Source organism: Malus domestica, chromosome 02 (genome assembly GCF_042453785.1).
Source record: "Malus domestica chromosome 02, GDT2T_hap1".
Taxonomy (NCBI): Eukaryota; Viridiplantae; Streptophyta; class Magnoliopsida; order Rosales; family Rosaceae; genus Malus; species Malus domestica.
This window is the reverse complement of record NC_091662.1, coordinates 32,603,493-32,625,924: the sequence shown is the minus strand read 5'-3', so window position 1 is coordinate 32,625,924 and position 22,432 is coordinate 32,603,493. Positions and strand designations below refer to the sequence as shown.

At 36.7% G+C, this 22,432-nt stretch overlaps 2 protein-coding genes across 7 annotated transcripts; one reads left to right on the top strand and one right to left on the bottom strand.

Annotated features, from left to right (window-relative positions):
- The first annotated feature begins 2,243 nt into the window (after positions 1 to 2,243).
- Positions 2,244 to 12,324, top strand: LOC103407396 (SUPPRESSOR OF ABI3-5-like). Of its 2 annotated transcripts, none has more exons than XM_029095327.2 (16): positions 2,244 to 2,422; positions 3,077 to 3,196; positions 3,403 to 3,443; positions 3,657 to 4,434; positions 4,521 to 4,592; positions 4,690 to 4,782; positions 4,865 to 4,944; positions 5,711 to 5,873; positions 6,447 to 6,534; positions 6,614 to 6,705; positions 6,819 to 6,887; positions 7,343 to 7,507; positions 9,114 to 9,306; positions 10,050 to 11,054; positions 11,411 to 11,595; positions 11,912 to 12,324. In XM_029095327.2, the coding sequence occupies exons 2-16, from the start codon at positions 3,149 to 3,151 to the stop codon at positions 12,089 to 12,091; spliced, it is 3,252 nt and encodes a 1,083-aa protein (XP_028951160.1). In that variant the 5' UTR covers positions 2,244 to 2,422; positions 3,077 to 3,148; the 3' UTR covers positions 12,092 to 12,324. The 2 variants fall into 2 exon arrangements, with proteins under 2 accessions (XP_028951160.1, XP_028951161.1); XM_029095328.2 differs by having other exon boundaries at positions 2,246 to 2,422; positions 5,714 to 5,873.
- A 775-nt stretch (positions 12,325 to 13,099) lies between these two features.
- LOC103409319 (light-mediated development protein DET1) lies at positions 13,100 to 22,373 on the bottom strand. Of its 5 annotated transcripts, none has more exons than XM_008348142.4 (12): positions 22,053 to 22,373; positions 21,692 to 21,816; positions 20,831 to 21,255; positions 20,494 to 20,722; positions 19,262 to 19,378; positions 17,380 to 17,448; positions 17,151 to 17,207; positions 15,207 to 15,287; positions 14,943 to 15,116; positions 14,734 to 14,829; positions 14,284 to 14,383; positions 13,100 to 13,642 (listed from the first exon to the last, which is right to left on the bottom strand). In XM_008348142.4, exons 2-12 carry the CDS (start codon positions 21,803 to 21,805, stop codon positions 13,503 to 13,505), a joined length of 1,602 nt encoding a protein of 533 aa, XP_008346364.2. In that variant the 5' UTR covers positions 21,806 to 21,816; positions 22,053 to 22,373; the 3' UTR covers positions 13,100 to 13,502. The 5 variants fall into 5 exon arrangements, with proteins under 5 accessions (XP_008346364.2, XP_028951166.1, XP_028951163.1 ...); XM_029095333.2 differs by having other exon boundaries at positions 14,818 to 14,829; positions 22,053 to 22,251; XM_029095330.2 differs by having other exon boundaries at positions 17,151 to 17,201; positions 22,053 to 22,251.
- Positions 22,374 to 22,432: the final 59 nt, after the last annotated feature.

The window sequence follows — 22,432 nt, the reverse complement described above, 5'->3', positions numbered from 1 at the left end:
GATCCCAAACCAAATTTTCAGGAATCCCAAAATAATTTTTGGATTTCAGGACAAATTGGGAATCCCGAAATAATTTTGGGTTTTTAGGCAGTCAGGTAACCAAGTTACGGTGACAGAATCCATTGGAAAAGCAATGTAACAACTATAGATTCCAATAACACCAACTTATTTGATCAAGGAGTAACAAAAAAAGTAAGAAGCAAAGCAAAAGATAAGTGTGAGAGAATGCCTGTCTGTGCATGTGCTCATGTGTATTTCTATGTGAGAAACTATAAACAATTACAGAGAATCAATTCTAGGAGATTAGTACCACTTTTATAAAGTATAATGAAACTTGCGTCCTGATCTCATTTCTTGAGAATACATACATTTCCCCATGATTTAGAATTATACAATCTTCTAGTTAATGAAACTTCCACCTATAATCAAAGCAACTTTCTTTTCGAGTAAACTAGACAAAACCGTACAAGAACAAATGATGCAAGCTCCTAAACATGCATTCTCACAAAAAAGGTTTGAATTGCTGTCAAAGGTACATCATAGTCTGCATAAGAAAAGATATAAATGCAAGTAGAATTAGAGGTGAGGATGAAGCCCCAATTCGAAACCCTAACCTTATTTGAAACCCCACATAGAGAATCAATTAAGAGAATCGGAGGTGAGGATGAAGCCGTGAGGTGTGGTGGTGGCCGGAGCGGAGAGAGTTCGTTAGAGTAAGACTGAGAGAGTGGTGGCTGCTGAGCTTCGAATTCGAAAAGCGAGAGACAGAGAGACGGAAAGAATTTGAGACCGAGTGAAGGGCCAAAGATGAGAAATGAGAGAGAGTAAGGATGTGTTGGCTTGAGTTTGGATTGAGTCAAAGGAAGGTTTAGGTGGCTTCGCCTTTCTGGGTTGACATTGCATATAGAGATAATGAGAGGGAGAGAAAGTGGGAGCCAAAAGGATCCTGCTTTTGAGTTGGGAAGTGGGAACTGAAAGGCTTCTGCTTTTGAGTTGGGAAGTGGGAACCGAATAATTGAGATTTGGAAACCAATCCCATACCAAATATTTTGATATTTTTTGGGATTTCGGGAATACCGAATAATTAAGTTTTGAAAACCAATCCCATACCGAATACTTCGGTATTTTTCGGGATGGGTTTACCGAACTTCGGAATGGTTTTGATTTGGAATTTTTCGGTTTGGGTTCGGGACTTTTTTGGTTTGGTTTGGGATTTTTGAGAATTTTTTCTAGCCCTAGTTGTGCTCTTGCATGACGGCATGGGTTCAAACCCCGTCAGTGGCTAATCTAACATTTAACTTAATAACACTATCGTTTCACTAAAAAAAGGGTAATTTTTATTAAAATTTTGTTTTGTGGGACATTTTTCATTAAAACTCAAAAAAAAAAAAAAAAAATGAAGAAGGTACCCCAAAGACTTGGGCTTAATCGAAATTAAAAAGGAAAACTAACAAAAAATTAAATTTTTTTAATGAAAATGACAAATAAAGGTGTAGTGAATAGTACCAGAAAAAGGAAAAAATGTGTTTTTTCGTTAAAAAATGAACAATATTGAAAATGTTTCGTTAAAACTTCCAAATTAAAATGGTCGAAATAAATCCAATATTTAGATTTGAGCCTTGCGGATTATTTTTTATTATTCAAATATGCCAATCCATGTGAGTGCACAATGGGGGCATTTGTTTGCCCTCACTAAGTGAGACTGGACTAGACTGGACTAGCTGTTAGTCCAATAATATGTTTGTTCCATGCTGGGACTAACATTAATGAGACTAAAGGGGACTAGCATGGACAAAACCCTTCACTAAGAGGTCTTAGCGAGACCCCCCAATAACCATGGGACTAGCTAAGACTATCTTCTCTCGTCCTCGTCATGCTCAACAACCACTCCCGATAGACTCCTCGTCATCTCCGGTCACTTAGATCATAATAAAATATTAATAATTTATATATTAAATAATATAATATTAGAATTTGTTATTATCCAGCTTCTTAGTCCAACACTGCACCAAACGCTTCACTAAGTTAGTCCAGCTTAGTCTAGTCTAAGCCAGTCCAGCTTAGTCTAGTCTAAGCCAGTCCAGCTTAGTCCTTGAAGCTAGTCCAGTCCGAGATAGTCCGGCGCAACAAACGCCTCCATCTTTATACAAATGGTGAAATATGTATGCTAAAAAGTTAATAATTTAAAAAATATAATTTTTCACCACTCCTGCTAAAACATAGTTTACCACTTGTATTCCGTCACAACTAACGTTTAAAGTGCACGAGTGAATTCTTTTTTGTCCAAACGAGCGACAGCCGGAAAGGCAGGAGAGGAGAGGAGAGGAGACTGGACACAGAAAGAGCAGGAGAGGGACGTCGAAACTAGAGAGGGCGAGCGAGCGAAAGCTGGCCTTTGATCTGAAGCTTAGGATCTGCAGAGGTAAGCCTTTTGCTTTTGTTCCTCTTCTTCCTCCGGATTTATGATGCCCGCTGGGAACTCCTAATTGCTGGAATTTCTAATTTTATGAAACTCCTTTTGGAAAATCAAACTTCCCCAATCAAATTATGCTAGCCGTTTTCTCAAATTTCAATCCAGTTTCCATGGAATTGAAATTCAACCCATTGTTTCTGTGCCGAGATGCTTACTATTCCTCCATATGTGTGATTAACTATGGGAAACTTACGATTATGTGACTATTTTTATTAATCATAGATTACAAATTTTGGGTTTGATTTTGTTCAGGTCTGCATTGTGTTATTTTGAAGTTCTTTTCGATTGTTTTAGTTGGTTCGATTAGAGTTTAGGATTACCTTTAGGTAATTTGTATTTTCAATGATGATCTTTCTGGTGCCTGTGTACAAGGGTAAGTCGTGCTTCGGTCATCTAACATTTTGATTCCTCAAGATTTGGTTAAATGGTATTTATCTGTCGAGGGTGTCGTGTGTTAAGAGAAATTGGGACTTTCTGGAAAGGATTTTGGTTATTCCGGTTATGACTTGTGAAAGGGAGGCCAACAAGGTCAAAGTCATGGGAATTGTAGGTTATTGGTTCATCATGGGTATAACTGTGTGTCTGTTTGTGCATTATATACAGGAAAGATATTCAAATTCTGCATGATATCGTCATCAAGAGCTTTCTTGGGTTTTGCTTGCATGCAAGAAAGAAATGGATCACGGTCGCTATGGTCATCAGCAAAGATGGGATAATAACAGCGTAATTGTGGTTTCCTCCTTAATAAATCACCTATATGGGATGAATGATGATAAATACAAGAATTTATTAGGGCCCATTCTGAATATCCATTTTTTTGGGAGAAAAATGAGAGAAAGCCGTGGGGGCAATGTGGATATGGACTGACTGGTAACCTCATATCATCATTGATCTCTTGCTGACATTACCTTATTCTCTTGAATCCACAGGCTCTGGAGGGGTATGGTGCAGTCCACGAGCCAAACTTTCGGTGAGTGCTACTAAATGTTGCTTCTCATTTTCACTACGGTTGCTACTTAAGTTTGTATGTGTTGTAGATTGAGATTTACTTTTTTGTTTTACTTTTAAACTTCATAAATGATTGTGGAACAGTATGTTTTCTTTAATTTTGTCAGATATCTTTCTAGTTGTATTGTATTACATTATTTCTTTTCCTTTCATCCCATTATATTTTTTTTGGCAGGGCCAATGGTTCATATGATGAGAGGAGGTTTATAGATGAAAGATGCTCAAGGGACAACGTCTATCCAAGAAACTCTTTTCACCGTGATGTTCTAGATGGGGATAACTATCCACCTCCACCTCCTCATGCTGTTGGTGTCTGGCCACACTCAAGAAGGAGAAGTTATGAGGAAGATCTTCCAATTGAGAGGGAAACTAGGCGACATGAGAAGCAATACATGGATTCATATCACGAGATGGATAACTTTCTTGATCATGACAGCGATACGTTTCAGGATTTTGATAAATTTCGGGATAGCTATCGTAGTGTCAACTATCGTGATCCTGGGTTTGACAGGATTGCTCGGTTTGGTGGACGTGATCGTGATGATTATGCTTATGATGATTTTGACTCTAGGCCCCGTTCTACCCATCAGAACAGGGAGGATAGTCGTGAAAGGGATTATGACTATGGTCGATACAGTTATGATTCTGATTACGATGGAAGTAGTAGGAGAGATGGCAATTGGAGGTGTCGGGGATCTCGTGAATCTCGTGACCGAGAGCGTGACAAGAAATGTTTGAGTAGGGAGACAGAACAGAGTCCACATAGAAGGCATGAGCAGTCCCGTTCTCGGTCCATTTCTCGTGGGCATGATGATCGCCCTAGATCAAGGTCCCCTAGAGGTCGAAGCCATGGGCGAAGTCATCGAGAGGACAGCTATGATGATGGACGGTACGAGGGAACTGATAAGCGAAGGGATCGTGATGAGAAACGCCATAGAGAACATTATTCTGTGGTATATTTTTATGTCCATCTTTTGTGTTCTAATTTCCTTTGGGTTTACATGCCTGATAACTTCATAAGTATGATATTGTTTTGTAGGCCCCATCTGCAACTATTGTTGTGAAGGGTCTTTCCCAGAAGACAAATGAGGAAGATTTATACCAGATCCTTGTAATATTCATCTTGATGTTTTTTTTGTTTTTTGTGAATACTATTCTTTTATTTCTATCTTCGTTTTTAATAGCATTGCAATTTGTGTCTCTACCAGGCTGAATGGGGACCCCTTCGACATGTCCGTGTGATCAAAGAACGTAATTCTGGCACTTCTCGTGGTTTTGCGTTTATTGATTTTCCTTCTGTGGTATGTATCATTCTTTATCTTTAACTATTTTACATTTGATTTAAACAAATAATTCAAAATGGAGGTTATGTTTGTTAAATAGGGAGCAGCACGCGCTATGATGGACAGCATGGGGGATGAAGGGCTTGTGGTCAATGACAGGAAGCTTTTTTTCGAGTATAGGTGATTTTTCTCGCACGCTCCTGATTCATATATTGTTGTGATATACTTTTTTGTAATGAGTATTATAGTAATGGTATTGCTGTGTTAGTATCTTTACCTTCTCACACTGAGGAATTAACATGGAGCACAAAATGGTCAGATCTGAATAAATTTTAATGTAACCTTCAACAAATGAAACCGACATTTTGGCCAGTGCTGTGCTAATATCTTTACCTCCTGCCAATGTTATGTATATAGTATATCTTTATGTATACTTTGTGTTAATATCTTCTCTCCCTCTTCCTTAAGTTCTCTTTCTTCCCTCTTTTTGGTTGGAAGTAGGAATCCACTAGAAAGTTTTAAACAGCCACGTATACCTCCTGTTGGTATCATAGAAATACATAATTCTCTTGGTATGCTCACCAATAGGGTTGGGGAGCACCGGTGCAGTAGTTGGGTTCTTAGTTCTTCAAAGTTAAAATCATTTTACACGAACTTTGATCATAGTGAGGAAAAAGCAGTGAGATGAGGTATTCTGGAAGTAGGTTGGAAATATAATAAAGGTGAAGAGATTGCATAACTAATGTAAAGAAAAACTGACATCTCATATGATGTGCAAATACTAATGTCTCGAAAAATGAAGGGTTTATTCTTTGTGTCAGATGTATCCTCAGCCGTTAGATGATAGAACATCTAAAGGCTGAAATTGTGTCGTTTTATTTGTGTACTAGGAACCCATTTATTTTTCTGCAAGTATACTAATTTGGATTTTCAATTGTTGTTGCAGTAGTAAGCCAACTGGGGGTGCAGGTGGATCTTTTGGTCAGGAGAATTCCATTAAATTAGGCCATAATACCCATAATACCCATAAAAGCACCACAATGCCATCTGATTGGATGTGCATAAGTTGTGAATATGTTAATTTTGCACGGCGCACTTCCTGTTTTCAGGTATGCCTTTTATTATTGTTAGAACACAGGCATTCCCATGGTTATCTTTTGATCTAATTCTTAAACCTTTCAAAGTCTTCATTGTGTTATAAATAAATTTGTAGTGGCACTCTGACAATGATTGTGGTAAGTGCTAAATGCATACCATCAAGCAAATTTGGGAATAACAGTCGGACTTATATGGACATAGTCCATAAATTTATATGTTTTAAGGTGGTTGTGTCAAATATCTGTGCATGCTTGCTGCTTTTTTAGCTGCTTTTATGGTATTTTGTTATTGTATACAGGCTTCTACCTGGTGTTGGAGTTACTTAGATTTTCAGTTATTCTAGGCTTGGGTACAGTGATTTGAGAATGAAATCTTTTTGTCCAAGAAAATATAAAATGAGTGTAATGGAAATATTTTTTTGGTTATCTCATTTTTCTGTTTATTATTTCAGAAAAGAAAATTTTCAACATGCAGAAATTTGTAGTGTATGACTTTTCTTATGTTAATTTAAGAATAGTTCATGTATGTTTCTTCTCGAAAAGCAGTTCATGTTAGTAGATCTCATTTTTTGTCCATGGTTGCAGTGCAATAAGGCACGAACTGAGGATGCTCCTGCAGCAGATATTTCTTTGTCCAATCAAATGACTTCAGCAAAGAAGGGGTCTGAAGCTGGTTGGTTTACTTTGTTGCTTTTAGTTGTTGTAGTTGAGTATTATTTGTTATGAACTTCACTGAGTATGTATGTAATTAGGTCCTACTCATGTCTTGGTTGTTCGTGGACTGGATGAAAATGCTGATGAGGAAATGCTGCGCTATGAGTTCTCCAAACATGCTGCAATTAAGGTACAAATGCTGAACAAATCAGTGGATGCTGTAGTTACTCATTTACTTTCATCTTAAAGTTAAAAGACAACTTATTTTCTATTTTGGAAGGTTTATTAACATAATATTTGCAGGATCTTCGTCTTGTTAGAGACAAATTTACTCATGTTTCAAGGGGGTTTGCTTTTGTACATTTCCATTCGGTATGTCCCTTTTGTCTTCGGTGATTGGTTGGCTAATTATTGTAATTTGATTGTCTTCCTCTATTCATCTGGTTGTATCAATCATGGTTTTAATGGTATAATACTAGAATTCAAAGACACTGAAGTTAACTGATGTGGGGGACAGGAAATGATGCCAGCAATTAAAAGTACAGAACTTTGAAATATAACCAAAAAAATGCTACCAACTTATATTTACAATTTTACAGAACTTGTACAAAATTTACTTTCCAAATGTACATGTTCAGAACTTATGAATTTAGGTCTTCAGACCTTTTATATTCTCATTATATGCTGTACTTTTATGGTTGTTGGTTCATTGTATTACTACTAGTAAATAATCTTCTTTCCAGTGGGGAATATGATGTTTATTTTACTTGGATATTAGCATAGTTCTGGTAAAATTTGTTTTGGTTTAAACAACCTATGATTTTCAGGTAGGAGATGCTACAAAAGCTCTTGAAGCAACAAATGGAACAACACTTGAGAGGAATGGGCAAATTTTGAGAGTAGCATATGCAAAGAGCGTTCTTGGTCCAGGATCTTCACAGTCAAGCAGCCTGGCAGCTGCTGCGATTGAGGCAGCCACATTTGCCCAACAGGTGAATTGAAATTCGAATCAAGCTTGCACTAGTATTATTTGTGATTAAACTTCTTGAAGTAGTGTTTACTACTATGGGTCAATTTAGGAGTGCATTAGACAGTGCCTAAAGCAGTTCATAAACTAAAAGCAAGTTTCATAGTTTGGTATAAAATTAATAGACAACTACTAGTATATGCCCATACACAGTGTGTGTGAAATTTTTTATTTTTGTTTTTTTGAATGAAAATTGAAAGAAAGAGGAAGAGAGTGAGGGAGAATGTGGGAGTGGGGAGAGAGGGAGAGAGGTTTATTTTTTAATTTTTAAAATTAGATATGTTAAAATCACTTGTAGGTGAGGTTTAAACAAAAAAACAGCAAAATTTCATGGTATGAAATTATTTTACTGCCCTTAACTTTTTTGTTGTGATAATACTGAAGTTTTTTCACCCTCTTTTGATTGACAAAGAGAATTCTATTAATATTTCATGGTGTGAAATTACTTTACTGTCCTTAACTTTTTTGTTGTGATATAATATTGAATAGTCTTTTCACCCTCTTTTGATTGACAGAGAATTCAATTAATATGTAGTTTAGAAGTAAAAGCGCTTCTTCTAATGAAAGCTAATAAAAGCTCTACTGAGCTTAAGCACTCTCAAGAGTGCCGCCCATCAGCAAGTTTGGTTGTGTCATCTTTACCCATTAGGTTAATCCTTTATTCACAATCTTGAAATTTCAAAAGCGTCCCGGATTAGGCTGTTGAAACTTGAGGTATGATGGTGTCATCATGAGTTCACAACAATAGGATAACAACCCCAACCTTAGTTGTGGCTATTTGTTTCCCCGTCCTGGTTGGTAAAGAAATCTTCTCTCCAGGAACTTTCTCCTTTCTCCAGCACCGTGATAGAATCAGGCATGAAAGCTGGAATTAAACCTGAATCATGCTAGCTTTAAATAAATTTGAATATGTATTGTTCTCATATTAGTTTTTGAATATCCTCCTCAAACATCACCTATTACTCAAAGGATGTTTTTTTTTTTTCCACATTGAAGAGAAACCAACAATATGTGTTCAACCACCATAGGTGACTGTGTTAACATCCAACCCATTTGATAACATAGTTCGGGAAAATGACCATATTGTCTAAATCAGCATGGAGATTGTGGTAATGTATCATACTTGCCAGCCAGAATTTCATTTTTCAAATTTTGATCTTTCAGCCACCACCGAGCGCACCACCCCTATTACATATTGGGAATTAATTTTGGGTGTTTATGGAACTTTTTGGGTTACAAACTTGTGATTAACCTTAAATTTCTCTCATTTGTCTAAAGATAGTTCATAGTTTAAGCTGGGAGCATGCAAAACCCTAAGGGTTGTTTACAAAATCTTAAAAAAAGGAAAACCTAACAGAAGAAAGGATCCTTAAGCAAGTAAAGTGAGCACGAGAGGGCCAGTGTAATTGTGCAAGGCAAAAGTAACTCAAATTACTGATAATCACCCTTAGTCATTATTTATGGTGCCGATAGTATGTCAACTGTCTGCTGTTTTGCTTTCTTATGTATGTGTTACTGTACTGTATATTTTATTAGACCTTATGCATTTTGGTTTTGTTTTGTTGTTTTAGTACGATGCTGTTGGATGGGCTCCAAAGGAATATAATCCAGATGACAAACAATCCACTGCAGGGAACGAGCAAAATGGCGGGGAGATGGCAGTACAACAAGATGGTTTGGCTCCACAATCTGGTTTTGTGTGGGATGAGGCATCTGGTTATTACTATGATGCTGCTTCTGGGTTCTACTATGACCCAAATACAGGTTATTTTTATTTGTGTTTCATTTTACCTCATTCGGTTCATGTTGTCAAACTGTTTGCAAACTAATAGTTCTGTACCCTTTTTTATTTTGCACTTGTGTTAATGAACCAAACTGTTTATTTTATTATTTGTTTGCTGTTGAAACCAATTGGCTCTGATTAACTTGTTTCACATCTTGGAAATGGTCTCTAAAGTTGTAAAGTACTCTTTTTCTCAATTCAGTACATTTTTCTGTCTATATTAAATATGAATGATTGTTAGGATTCCATGGGGTGTTCTGTCAAAGACTCCTGACTTAAATATGTTTGTTGTATTTCCCTGTTTTTGATCTGGAGTAGTTCGCTGGTACTTTAAGGTAGTGGATCATTTATTTTTAGATCACAAGGTTCTATTAAATAAGATAATAAGTTACGTTTTTGTGATTGTCAATTGTCTGGACTTGTTTTTTTGCCTAAATGTTTTTATTATTTTTTGTTCTCCGGCAATAATATTGTGGCAAAACTAAATTCAGGGACCAGGGAGCTTGAACAGTCATTTAACAAGTAGCCTAGTTCTATGTGCTGTCATTATAGGATGTTCAAATCATGAATTTTCACAATGGTTCTGTATTAATTTGCAACCTAAGTTCTCCAATATCAGAGGAAAATCATTAGAATTTCTGTTCCCTTCCTCTTGTCCCTCTCTCACGCACAGATGAACATTCTGCCAGTCTTAATTCGTGTTATTGTACATTTCTCAACACAGGCCTTTACTATGATGGTAACAACGGCATTTGGTATACATATGACAACCAAACTCAGCAGTACATCCCTTGCACTGATCAAAATGATAACAAAACATCTGCTGATCAATCTGAGCTTTCCAAGGCATCGGATGGTTCAAGTAATAGAAAAGCAGTCATTTCTGCTCCAGCTACAACCTCAACATCTGAGAAGGCTGCATCATTACCAGATGCAGTCCAGGCTGCTGCAGCAGCAGCAATAGCTGCAGAGAAAAGGGAAAAGGAAAAGGCAAAAGAGATCAAACTGGCTTCAAAGAGCAGTATTTTGGCAAACAAGAAGAAAATGAGTAATGTGTTGACAATGTGGAAGCAAAGGAGTCACGAAGGGCAAGCAACCCGTGTAGCTCTGGATGACAACCAGCCAAGTGGTTCGGCTGATGATAGACCAGTTTCTTCTGTGCAGTCTGCAAAGAGCAAGTTTAAAACTAATGTGACAAAGGAGAATACTACATCCAGTTCAGGGGTTACTGCAACTGTTTCTGCTGCACAGATTACATCCAGTTCAGGGGTTACTGACACTGTTTCTGCTGCAGAGACTGTTGGTTTGGAGTGTTCAGTTATGCCAAGGCCTGTGAGTAACAGTATAAGAGGGACAGTGATGGGAGTCATAAGGGGATCTGGAAGAGGTGTAGTGAAATCAGATGCCTCGTTTTCAGGATCAAGTGTTGGAGTTTCCATGCCTTCAACTTCTGCTCCCGGCATGGCAGGTTCATCTGCATCAACAAATGCAGTCACCCCCACAGTTTTGACACCCTTTAGAACGGATGCATCTGCATTGGGTTCTTATACACCAGCTGTTGCTACTGGGAGTGGAAAGAGAAGATTTTCTGAAATGCCACTAACTCCTGCTTCTGCTCCTAAAGAACCTCATACTGCGTACAGGGATCGTGCAGCCGAGAGAAGAAGCTTATATGGTTCATCGGTGTCTTTTAGTGATGACGTATCTGACCTTGGTTTTGCAGAGTCAAGTAAGCTTTATTAAGAATTTGTTTTTCATTGGCTTACCCCTCTATTTGTTTATTACATGGTCAATATACAAAGGTGCATCAGTCTAAAGTTTTCTCAAATATGGTTTTTGATTGGCATGGCCCTTATTTCTGTCGTACAAGCTCAATCGAATCTAGTACTAGTCTCAAATTTCATTTATTAGAACCATCACTCATGCAACCTTTCATACTGGTTTGCATATTTGATGTGAAGATGTCAGTTCAATTTTGTTATTCGATACCCAATAGGGTTATCCAAGTTGGATGAGTCATTTTTGCATTTCACAATTGTGATTGACTTGTAAACATTTTCTATGATTACTATTGTTACTGTAAAGATCAAGATTCTGCGTCAAGAAAGGGTTCTTTTGATTCAATGCCTTTTCCCCCTGGTGTTGGTGGAGGACGTGGGGTTGGAGATGCTAACATTGACAGTTACGAGGTGATTACAGCTGAAAAAGCAATTGATGAGAGCAATGTGGGCAACAAGATGCTTCGCAACATGGGCTGGCACGAAGGCTTGGTAGCGTATTCTTCTTTTGCACTTCATAATTTGTTCTAAATTTTTATTTAATCACTCAGTTGAACCAGATAGCACCCTAAAAACATACCCCGTATTGAACTCGAATGAAATGATTCAGGCAGAGCTCTATTTTCGTATAGGTCAATAGGTGAATTTGGTAGTGCTACTCTTGTAAACACAGCAGCTTATAGTGCCAATAATCTGACGCCCATACATTGCCTGTCTATGGCCCTGGCTCGTCGGTGCATGTGCACAAGGTTTCTAACTAAATATTTGGGTGTTGTTTGTTCTTCTTTTGCTGCTGATCTGGTCACAGGGGTTAGGAAGAGATGGAAGCGGAATGGTAGAACCAGTGCAGGCTCAGTCCGTGGAACGGAGAGCAGGACTTGGGAGTCAGCAGAAGAAGTTAGATCCTACTCTCGAGGTGCAGGCCGGAGATAGTTACAAGACTCTCATTCAGAAGAAGGCACTGGCCAGGTTCCGGGAGATGTCTTAAGGCACCGATAAAGTTGATCTTTATTGTGTTCGACTTTTTCCTTGAAGTAGATATAGCCGATAGTGTCTCCTTAAGGAATATGATTCGAACAAAGCGATGGAAGCAGTCGTAGAGCAACTAGTCTATGTCGTAGTGATGTGGTATTGTCCACGCTTTGCTCCTTGTAAAAACTCGCATTCTAGCACTACTTAAAATTTTCAGTTTTTCAAGAATACAATTGCACATTTCGTCCATCCATTAGATTTATGTGGTCGTTTGGAAGTACTTTAAAATTTTAATTGGACTATCGTGATTCGCGACACAATACAAAGAAGCTTAGCCGCCATGGATACGCTGCAACTGCAACGCTTTACAAAGATAAGTAAGAGGGGTTTGTAACGATACTCTGCAAGTAGTGATTTGCAAGTCTCCTGTCATGACTTTGTAAGAATACGAGATTTTCTAATCCCTCTTATCCCATTTTGTGTTACTTTTCTTATTAACTTGACCTCAATCCATGGGGGGCTTGTACAAGGGAAACAATTTGTATTAATTGTACCCTAATCATACTTTTCTACAAGATCCTCTTTAAATACATTATTTGAAAACTATACATCTTCCAACTCCACTCGTCTCTCAATGCATTTCCTTTTGTAATTTTCGTATGAGCTTAGTGATTCCACACTTTTAAGTGCTTTTAATCAACAAAATCTGCTTATGATGAAAAAAAGAAAAAGAAAAATCATTTACAATACTCCACTGTTAAAATTTGTCCAAAAAATCACCACGTACCACATTTGTTCAATTTTAAGAAGTTTCTATTGACACTATCAATAAGTAAAGTATATTTTTTAAAATGCTAATAACAATACTTTGGAATTAGCTGTGATACATGCATTTACTTAATACATTTATCATCTAACGACCAGACATGCAACTAAAAATATCTGACCAACCATTAGGCAGTGAATCTATCAAGTAAATGCATATACGGCCTCACATCAAAGAAAAACAATGGTTGAGACTTGATTTGAGAGAAATGAAAGATTAACCAACAGTAATTCTTATACACGAAAATCAATGTGTTGCGCTCATTATAATTTGATGGTACAAAATGGATGCTTTCCATAACTAAAATGCTACAACCAACCAATATCCTCAAAATACCCACCTTCAACACTTGTTTTGTACAATTTATATGGAGACCGACATCACTAGGGCGACCAAAAGACCAGTTGCAGCTGCCCTCATCGTCACGATGAAGCTCGTCACTACTAGTCTTCTCCTAAGAGAGAGGCCATTGAACACAGGCCTCACCAAAGATGAGTAATCCAAGACTGATATTGAACTTGTAATGTACAATTGTTTCCATTGAATTACATATTTCACAGAAAGGCTGCTTAAGCCAGTAGACAGCAAAGAAATACACTACTTATTTCCGGAAGTGAATATTCAAAACTGATGGCTGCAAGGACATACTCTGCTGGATGGACAGAGCAAGAGGCAAAAATGGATGAAAAAGAAACGAAGAGATCCTTTTAGTCCGATTGTCTGTGCTACCAGCTTCTGGACCTATTCAAAAGGCCAGCTCATTATTCATCTGTTTAGTTCACGTCACTATGCAAGCACAAACACGCGCACGCACACACAGAGGCAAGCACACTATGAACCAAATCAGAAACTAATTGATCTAACTGCAATCCAATCAATAGATGAACATGATATATTCGATAAATACTGTTTTTATGCAATATTCACCAAGCTGAAATTGTTTAGCCATTTGGCTGTAGTCATAATCATTCCAGTGCATCGCAAGCACCATGTTCGTCTATTTATCTTATCAACTGGATACCCAAATGGTTTCGATCCTTAAAATGGGAACTTGAAAATGCAGGGTCCTAATGATGTGATCACATTGAAAATTGGGCCTCATGCTCTCATGACGTGATCATTAGGTTTATTACTTTTTATTTTTCTTATTTTTCATTTTGGTACCTGAACATGGAGACCAACTTACATGGCATGGGTACACTGTCACGTGGCATCCCCTTCCAACGAAATAAGGACATTTGGACAAAAAAAATTACGTCTTTATTTCATTGGAGCAGAACACCGCCATGGCGGTGTATCCTTTCCATGTAAATCCTCCTCCTGAACATGGGGTCCTTAGGTTAAATTTCAATCACAATATAGGCATGCACGTAAATAAATACCTGGTTTCATCTTAAATTTGAGAACTTTTGGTTTCCTTCTTAAGCAGAACTTTATGTGTTGATCTGGTGAGGGTCTATGCCGATCCATTGGAGAAATTGACTGCAAGAGATACATTTGAAATTGTGAAACCTTATGGAGGAGATTGAACTGACAAAACTTATTTGCCCATAACTTAATTAATCTAATGCCACAAAGTGCACTATAGAGAGAAAAGTGCATGAGATTAGGTATGGGCTTTGTGGACTTTAGGGGGTGGATTGACAGTACATACGGTTTCAGAAATCAAATTCGTTTATTTCATGAACAAGTTGACTTCGTAGGTTTTCCTTTGCTAAAGATATCTGGAGCATATACATGCACATGATGGCACTGACAAAGACTATCCTCAATATAATTCAAAAACAAAGCAGTGCATGAAATGGGGAAAATTTGTAGTTTCTGAATCAAACCTTTTCATCAAACTTAAAAAGTGATTGGTCAAAGTAGGGAGAAGGGCTCTCCGACTGACAACTAAAAGGCAAAGAGGCTAGTACCTTCTTCACAAACTGCAGGATCATCAGCAGATTATACGTGAGGTTTGAGCACATAGGTAATTAACCAGGATAATGATAAACCTTGTTCTCATGCCTTGATGATGCAAAAATAACCGAAAGATCACCTGTGAAGAGGCTGAAGAGCTACTTGCTTTATTTTTATTACTTCTGAGTTGTTCTCGAGCATGCATGTTATTTGAGTGAGATGATGTGAAATTTAAATACAATGAATTTCTCGAGGTTGCATGGAAGTGGTCGCCGAATTGCTCAAACAAGAGATAAAGCTCATCTGCCGAATTCTACAAGTAAAAATGTCAAATAAAGCAAGTTCTACATTAAATTGTACCCAAAAAAAAAAGAGCGAGAAAAAAAAATTGTCACAAAATTACCTGATAAAAAGCTACAATTTCAGTTGTCTCCATGTTATATACTGCAAAAAAGGATCGATGATGATCTACATTGCGAGATACCTGCTTAACACATATACAATAATGACCAATATTGTCATGTACTCAGACAACGAAAAGGTTACTTCAAGGAAAAGAAATCAAAAAGTCAGAAACCCACAATTTGAAACTGATAAAGTTCGTTAGTTTACCACCATTCCCAAATGCTTCAGCTTTGGGATTTGTTTTACTATTATAAAGCTCCCACTCACTTGTGGGCCTCTCTCCACAACTAGACCCCAACATGTGGAATTCAACTTATTTGCAGGGATTCAAACTTAAAGATATCCTGATCTGTTACGATGATAAAGTTCGTTACATTACCACTTTCGAAAATCTGTCAATGGATTGGATTTTGATCTCAATCTGACTTGAATCCAGTTAATTAATAAGATATGTATTGACATTTTCAATTTTGATAATCCTATTATGCTCCGAATCTGCTAACTCATTAACTTAATAAATAAAATATGGTTTAAGTTGATTCGATCTGTTAATAATTTAGTTCCACTAAATAATATTAAGTTTTGCAAACCTTTTTTTTGTAAATATTGTATGTGTGAAGATAATTGAGTTTTGTTGTGCACTAGTGCCATACATAAACTATTTACTAAGCATAAGAGTTCAAACTAAAATATAAAGTAGATAAACACAATAAAAGAACAAGGTCATTAATGAGATCTTAATTTGTCAAACTCTTAATATAAATCAGATAAAGGTAGTCCGACTCTAACCCGATTATTCTCAGATATGGACTGATAAGTTAAATCTGAATCAGGTAATCAGATTAAATAAATGGATCAGATATGGATTCCAAACAAATCCTCTCCGTTTACAGGTAGTTAGCTGTGTACCAATATTATTTATATGCTAAAAGACATTAAGTTACGAAAGACCAGATGATAACTAAAAATGAGGGGTTCTCTCTTGAAAGTTCCCAGAATTTTAGCTAGCAAACAATCAGTTGCACCTATCAAGGCTTAGATGATTTTAAAATAGTTGGTACAAATACACTGCTTAATATTACCTTCATAACAGTTATTTCAGAAAGTATAGCAATTTGAAACCATCCAATTTTTAAAAGGTGTGGGCATGTGAATAATGGAATAAAGAACACATGAACATGGAAACAGCAGAGAAAGTTAACTAATTATGTCATTTCATGTCACATTTTCATGTTTGTCACAGCCTTCTACTTGTAATCGCCCAATGAAAAAGCGACCTCTCGCCGGTTTCTTTTTTATGTTAAATTCATAGGAGAAGACCTCTGTATTCTTCCTCAATCGTGTGTGATGTGCAAAGATGGAGCAAAGAATGTGAACCATTCGTTCCTGCACTGTGCAGCTGTTTTCTAGTGTCTTTTGTGTATTTGCTGGTCCTCTGATGTTTTTTAGGCTGTTATTCCTTTACAGTTCTCTTGTTTCTTTGTTCTTGTGGACATCTTGTCCATTGTTTTATACTTTTGTCTCTTCTTATTGAATTTTTGTTTCCTATCTAAAAAATATTGAACTAATAAAAGGCATATTGACGAACTTTGTGCAGTAGGCTCACGTCAAAGACATCTTGGGATGTTGACCAACAAAAATTACTGAATGAGCTCTGTAAGTGATGGATACTGTAATTACCCGCCTCAGAATCATCTTATACACGGTAAAAAGGTGGTCAAATTGATATTGTCAACTCTTTTAGACCTGATGCATAACTACAATGTTGGGGTGACTCATTCCATAAGGCATCCGGGTACAATACTCCAGAGTAATTGATATCCTTTCTTTCAGGGACTCAATCGAAGAGGGAGGATGAAATAACGTGGTCAAAGAATGCCCAAACATTTAGATACTACTTCGAAGCTAGTATGATATTAATGGAATGCTAGAAAGATCTTACCACTCCATCTACACTACCAAACTTTATTAGCAGGTGGTGCCGGTCCAAGAACTGTACCTGCCCAAGAGTTGTGTATAAACAACTTGTTACAAGTCATATTTGATGCGGAATATCAGATTTTCCTGTTATATAGAGCAGTGAAGATTATGCAAGTGACTTCAGAATTCTAAAAATGGCAAAACACAATATGCATATATTTGTAGAGAGAGAGAACAAACTTGGGTCATACCTTCCAGATAATCAAGTCAACATAGTCTTGAAAATGGAAATAGAACTTCTTCTTCAGCAATTGGACCCTCTAAAGTAAAAAAGAAAATATCAGTTAGCTAATTGAATTAAAACTATTTCCTTCAAAACATCAACATAAAACTATTTCCTCCACAAAAATCAAACAAGTAGAGGTCTGTTGTGCATTTTAAAGTAAAGCCTGCGTTGCCCAGATTCCCAGCAATAGGGTCTAACACCTCCGGCCTTTACTAGAATACAATAAAAACACAGCACAACTTCCGTTAGACTTATATCACCCTTTCATAGGCTCGGCTACGTTCTGAAATGATATGTTTATTCCCAAAGTATTATTAATATCATTTCAGAACGTAACCGAGCCTAGAAGGAAAAAAAAAACATTTAAGATAAGTAACTTGAGGCTACTGTTTCAAATAGAAAGTCCCACATCAAGCATCCTAAGCGTCGCATCTCCAACTGTTGCAGGTTCAGTAGGATGTTCAAACTTTATGCATTTCATCCTAGTGTGAGGCCCAAATTGCCCGCACATGCTCCACATACCCAATAATAACTTGTAAATTTCTTTAGCTCAATTCAACAAAAGGTGACGGTGCATGTTAATCTCATATTGATAATTCTAGTCATGCATCTCAATATACAAAGTTATTGGCTTCTCCACTCAAAGCCAATTGGTTTTGGCTGGATTCTCCAAATTTAACATGATACCATGGAAACAATTATTCACATGTTAGGTCCAAGTCACAACACATATTCCACATCACCCATCATAATTAATCCACGTATTTGGCTCATCCAACCACATGGGAGGGCGTGTGTTAAAATGTCTCACATCAGGCATTCTAAGCCTTGTATTCCAGTCATACAAATATTGGACCTCAATTTATGGCTATTTGGTATAGGTTGGAAAACGTACCCCACTTAGTGGGAAAAGGCTTTGTTGTTGTTGTGGTATAGGTTGGAAAACGTCATATTAAATACTTTTGCTTCTATCTTGAATATTTCAGTGCATTGTATAAACGAGATCTTAATCTAGTCCCACTTGCATATGCATATTATTGTTACCCTAAAGTTTATAGGATAGCGGAACAATTAGGTTCATGGTACAAATTTAGAAATGTGATATGCTTCTGTTGTTCCTGGTAATGTGACTTGCACCAGTTCCATGTACTCTCTGGGTCAGAGACATACTGGGTTTACTAGTTAAGATAGTGGTTCACACTTGAACACTTATCATTCAGATCACTGGTGCACAATCTGGCAGTAGGTCTCTACATTAATTCATAATAGGCTAATAGCGTAAATACTTGCATACAGGCCCATTTAGATTAAACATCCTTCTAAGTTTGACTTTTCTGTCCCAAAAAAAGAGCTTATTAAAAGTTTCTATAAATTAGTCAGGCTCACTTAGGTTTTAAGGCCTCTAAGTTGGAACCGAACAATAGGAATAGCAATTGCCATCAGTTTCTGCACATCCTTGCTCTGGCTTCTGGACCAATGTAAACAAGATAGTCTAGAGAAGCACTAAGCGAACTGAGAAAAGACATATAACTAGCTTAAGTAGGAGGCCACCCAAGTGCTACATCAGAACAAGAATGATAAAACAATATGAAGATGGAGCTTCTAACAGCTCAAAGTCGCCGAAAACTCTCCATGGAATGAAATGGGATGACGTAAATGTGACGAGACCAACACACAATTAATACAAGAAAAGCATTGAAAAAAATTAACTAGTAGAGTATAAAAATTAGTAGTAAAGAGTCAAGATTGTGAAACGTAAGTGGATGCAATCACCTGCCTGAACCATGCTTATGGTGAGATAAAGCAATAATATAACAATGAGCCAAAAAATGACAGAGAGAACCAACCGATGACTGATCTGATTCTTCATTCCATATTCCTCTAAATATGAAAGATAGCAGCCGTTGTTTGATTCCGCTAAGAAAACAATAATCTGAAGAAGGCTGGCCCTGATGTAAATCAGTCTGCCATCAATAGGTGATTTGTCAATAGAGTACTCGACATATCAAACATGAGAAAGAGTTCCTGATCACCAAACTTTGTCAATGTGATGATAAAATAAAGTAGGAAAAATTTGCATTAATTACTAATCTCATGAAAAGGCAAGGTGAATGTGGTTGAAAATTCTTACTTTTGATGGTCAGGTTAAGGGTTAAAATGGCAGAAATTTACAACATCAAGTTTCGATCAAAATCAATCTCCAAGCTGTAAAGAACCTAAACTAATGAGCAACGACACACCATAGCCAGAAACAGAATAAAAAACTTAGGGGCCATTTGATAACAAATTCATTTTTGGTTTTCATGTTTTTGTTAGAGGTAGAAAGAAAGCATATTGGTGAAAAAAGAGTGAAGAAGAAGGCAGGAGGAAGGGTGGTGAAGGAATCTAGAAAATGATTATGAAAAGCTAAGTAAATGAAAAACAAAAAATTGAAAACAAATTGTTCACTTTCAAGCTTTTGTTTCACACATTTTCAATTTTCCCTCCTAACTCCCGCCACCCTCCCTTTCGCCTTTCTTCATCCCTCATTTATCCCATGTAATTTCCTTTTTTCTAGCAAAAAATGAAAACTTAAAACAAAATGGTTACTAAACGGCCCTAAACTTTGAGGTTGTAATACAAATTCATGTTGCCGCTGAGACGCTGACTATGGAGAATGCATATTATCTTCAGTTACTCTCATGATTTACCACCTAATTCCATATTGGAATTAGGAATATAAGAAACAATGACAAAAAACCCAATTGTTTTTATTGAAACATTGTGCATTCTCAAATTGTATATGCACACAACAGATAAATACCCTATTTCTTAAAAGGATTATGAAAAATTAAAAGAATAATAACTGGACAGATAGCTAAAAATTATTGTCCTCCCATTAAATAATAAATATTATTTCAGTCTAATACCCTTTTGTCTCCAAATAGTAAGTAGGGAATAAATTATTTGTTCATTCTTATTATTAGCAAAAGGTATTACAAATTCTTAATAAATGAATTTCAAGTTTCTATATATTGATAATCTTAGCCAAGATATTAGAAAATTTCATCCATCAAAGTCTCAGTAAAGGCTTACTAACCTGAGTATTTGAAGTGAGAAAAAGCACATCATCTTCACGACAAAATGTACCAATTGATCGTACATCAACAAGGTTGCCAGAATCCCTGATTTGCAGAATGTGTATTGTCTGATAGCGAAGAGACACAATCGCCAGTAAATCGTCATACAAGAAGACACCCATATTATGGGCCAGATTAATAAAATCATTCTGAAAGGACTTCTGATCCAGAACAACTCCATCCTCCAATCTAGTGAAAAATCAATCAAATAAGTAACATATAGACTAAGCTTCCAAAAATAACCAATTAATTTTTGATAAAAATAATATCCCATACAAGAAAAAGGGAAACACACACCTCAAGAGGTGAAATGTTATCTTTTCTATCGATGGGACTCCCTGAACAGCTCCTCCAACAGGGAGTGCATCATGAATTTGTGCAGTAGAAGTAGCAAATATTCCAAATTGGTTACTCCCCATGTAAAGAAAAAAGTCTTTGCATATAAGATCGTTGCTAGAAGCAAGTGATACACAGTATAACTGGCTAAAGAAGCTCTCAAACTTCTTTGCTTTTGGGGGAAGATCATTAGTATTGCAATCTTCTTTGCATGAATATGAAAGCCATGTTGGTCTATAAACAATCAGATCTTGATGATTTCTGCTGAAACATATTAGGTATTGTCCATCATCAGTGAATTTACGGTAAATCTGATCTGGGCACTCAACTTCATATATGGTATAATCAGGGACCACATTCTCGTAAAATCGCCTAGTATAGCGAACCTGAGACCATTAGCATGCATTAGTACTCAGGATTCTGTACTTATCCACAGAAGATTTTAAATAGGACAGACAACTATCAGGTTAGTTAGATATCAAACATATCTGGAGAACAGGTAAGGCTTAATAATATGATCTGATTTTTTTGTTCTCTTGAAGATCTTCTTAAAGTATCTTTATGAGATAGTCCACTCCAAGGAAAGCAAAATGTTGGAATTTCTTTTGAACTTATCATACTTCCCAGCATGTGAGCTTCACAAATTGGTAATCTTGAACAATTAAGAACCATCCTATCTCAAAACAAGCAACAAAACCGCAGAAGATAAACAAATATAAGCACGAGTTAAAAATTAAAAAGAAGTTGTTGAGTCCATATTTTGTTGTACATTCCACTAAATAATACAATATAAAGTAAAAAGTAATCAGAAGGAGAAGGTACACTGGTTCCAGAAGCACTAGACGAAATTTGGCGGTCGAAAATCCTGCAAACAACATTGCTTCTTTTTTTTGGTCTGAACACGTCCATTGGTGACTGATGATGCTGAAGCTCCATTGATATTCCACCTACAATCAATTACAAATACTTATTAGAAAAATCAAATGCTTCTACTAATTGAAAAATTCATGAGAACCCAATACAAATACACAAAAAGGAAATCTTTTCCTTTCTGGATTCTTCAAAAGAATTTCAATTCGACATCTATCACCAAATTGAATCAGAACAGTATGCAAAAGATTTCAAATTTCTCTCTTTGAAAACAAGGAAATTCATGAAAATTCTACAAAAAGAAAAGCCTCACAGGCGGTGGCTGACGGCGGCGACAGTGTTTATTTTCCGGCAATAGCGTGTCTCCGTTGCTTTTGGGTTCGATGAGAGAGCAGAGAGAGAGAGTCGAAGGTGCGAAGCTGAGAGAGTGGTGTCGGGCTGAGAGACAGTTTCAGAAAGTTGATTCAAATGTCTATCGTTATTCGATTGGTAACTAAAGATAATAGGACCACACTCAAAAATAATTTTTCTAAAAGCATTTTTAATAATTTAAAAACACTTTTCAAACAAACCTGTAATGTCACTAGTACTACGGTTTCTCACTATTTATAAATGAAAAGTTTTAAATTGGATTATCATTAATAATGATTTTGATAATACTTTATAGATGAGAAGGAGTTCCTCTTCAATTCA

Excerpts from the sequence above, each read along its gene's own strand:
- LOC103407396 (XM_029095327.2), top strand. The coding sequence starts at position 3,149 with ATGGATCACGGTCGCTATGGTCATCAGCAAAGATGGGATAATAACAGC. Across the intron at positions 5,874-6,446 it reads GGCGCACTTCCTGTTTTCAG|TGCAATAAGGCACGAACTGA; the intron begins GTATGCCTTTTA and ends CCATGGTTGCAG. Across the intron at positions 7,508-9,113 it reads CAGCCACATTTGCCCAACAG|TACGATGCTGTTGGATGGGC; the intron begins GTGAATTGAAAT and ends TTGTTGTTTTAG.
- LOC103409319 (XM_008348142.4), bottom strand. The coding sequence starts at position 21,805 with ATGGAGCTTCAGCATCATCAGTCACCAATGGACGTGTTCAGACCAAAA. Across the intron at positions 20,723-20,830 it reads ATAACATTTCACCTCTTGAG|ATTGGAGGATGGAGTTGTTC; the intron begins GTGTGTGTTTCC and ends ATTTTTCACTAG. Across the intron at positions 17,208-17,379 it reads TTGACTTGATTATCTGGAAG|GTACAGTTCTTGGACCGGCA; the intron begins GTATGACCCAAG and ends ACTCTTGGGCAG.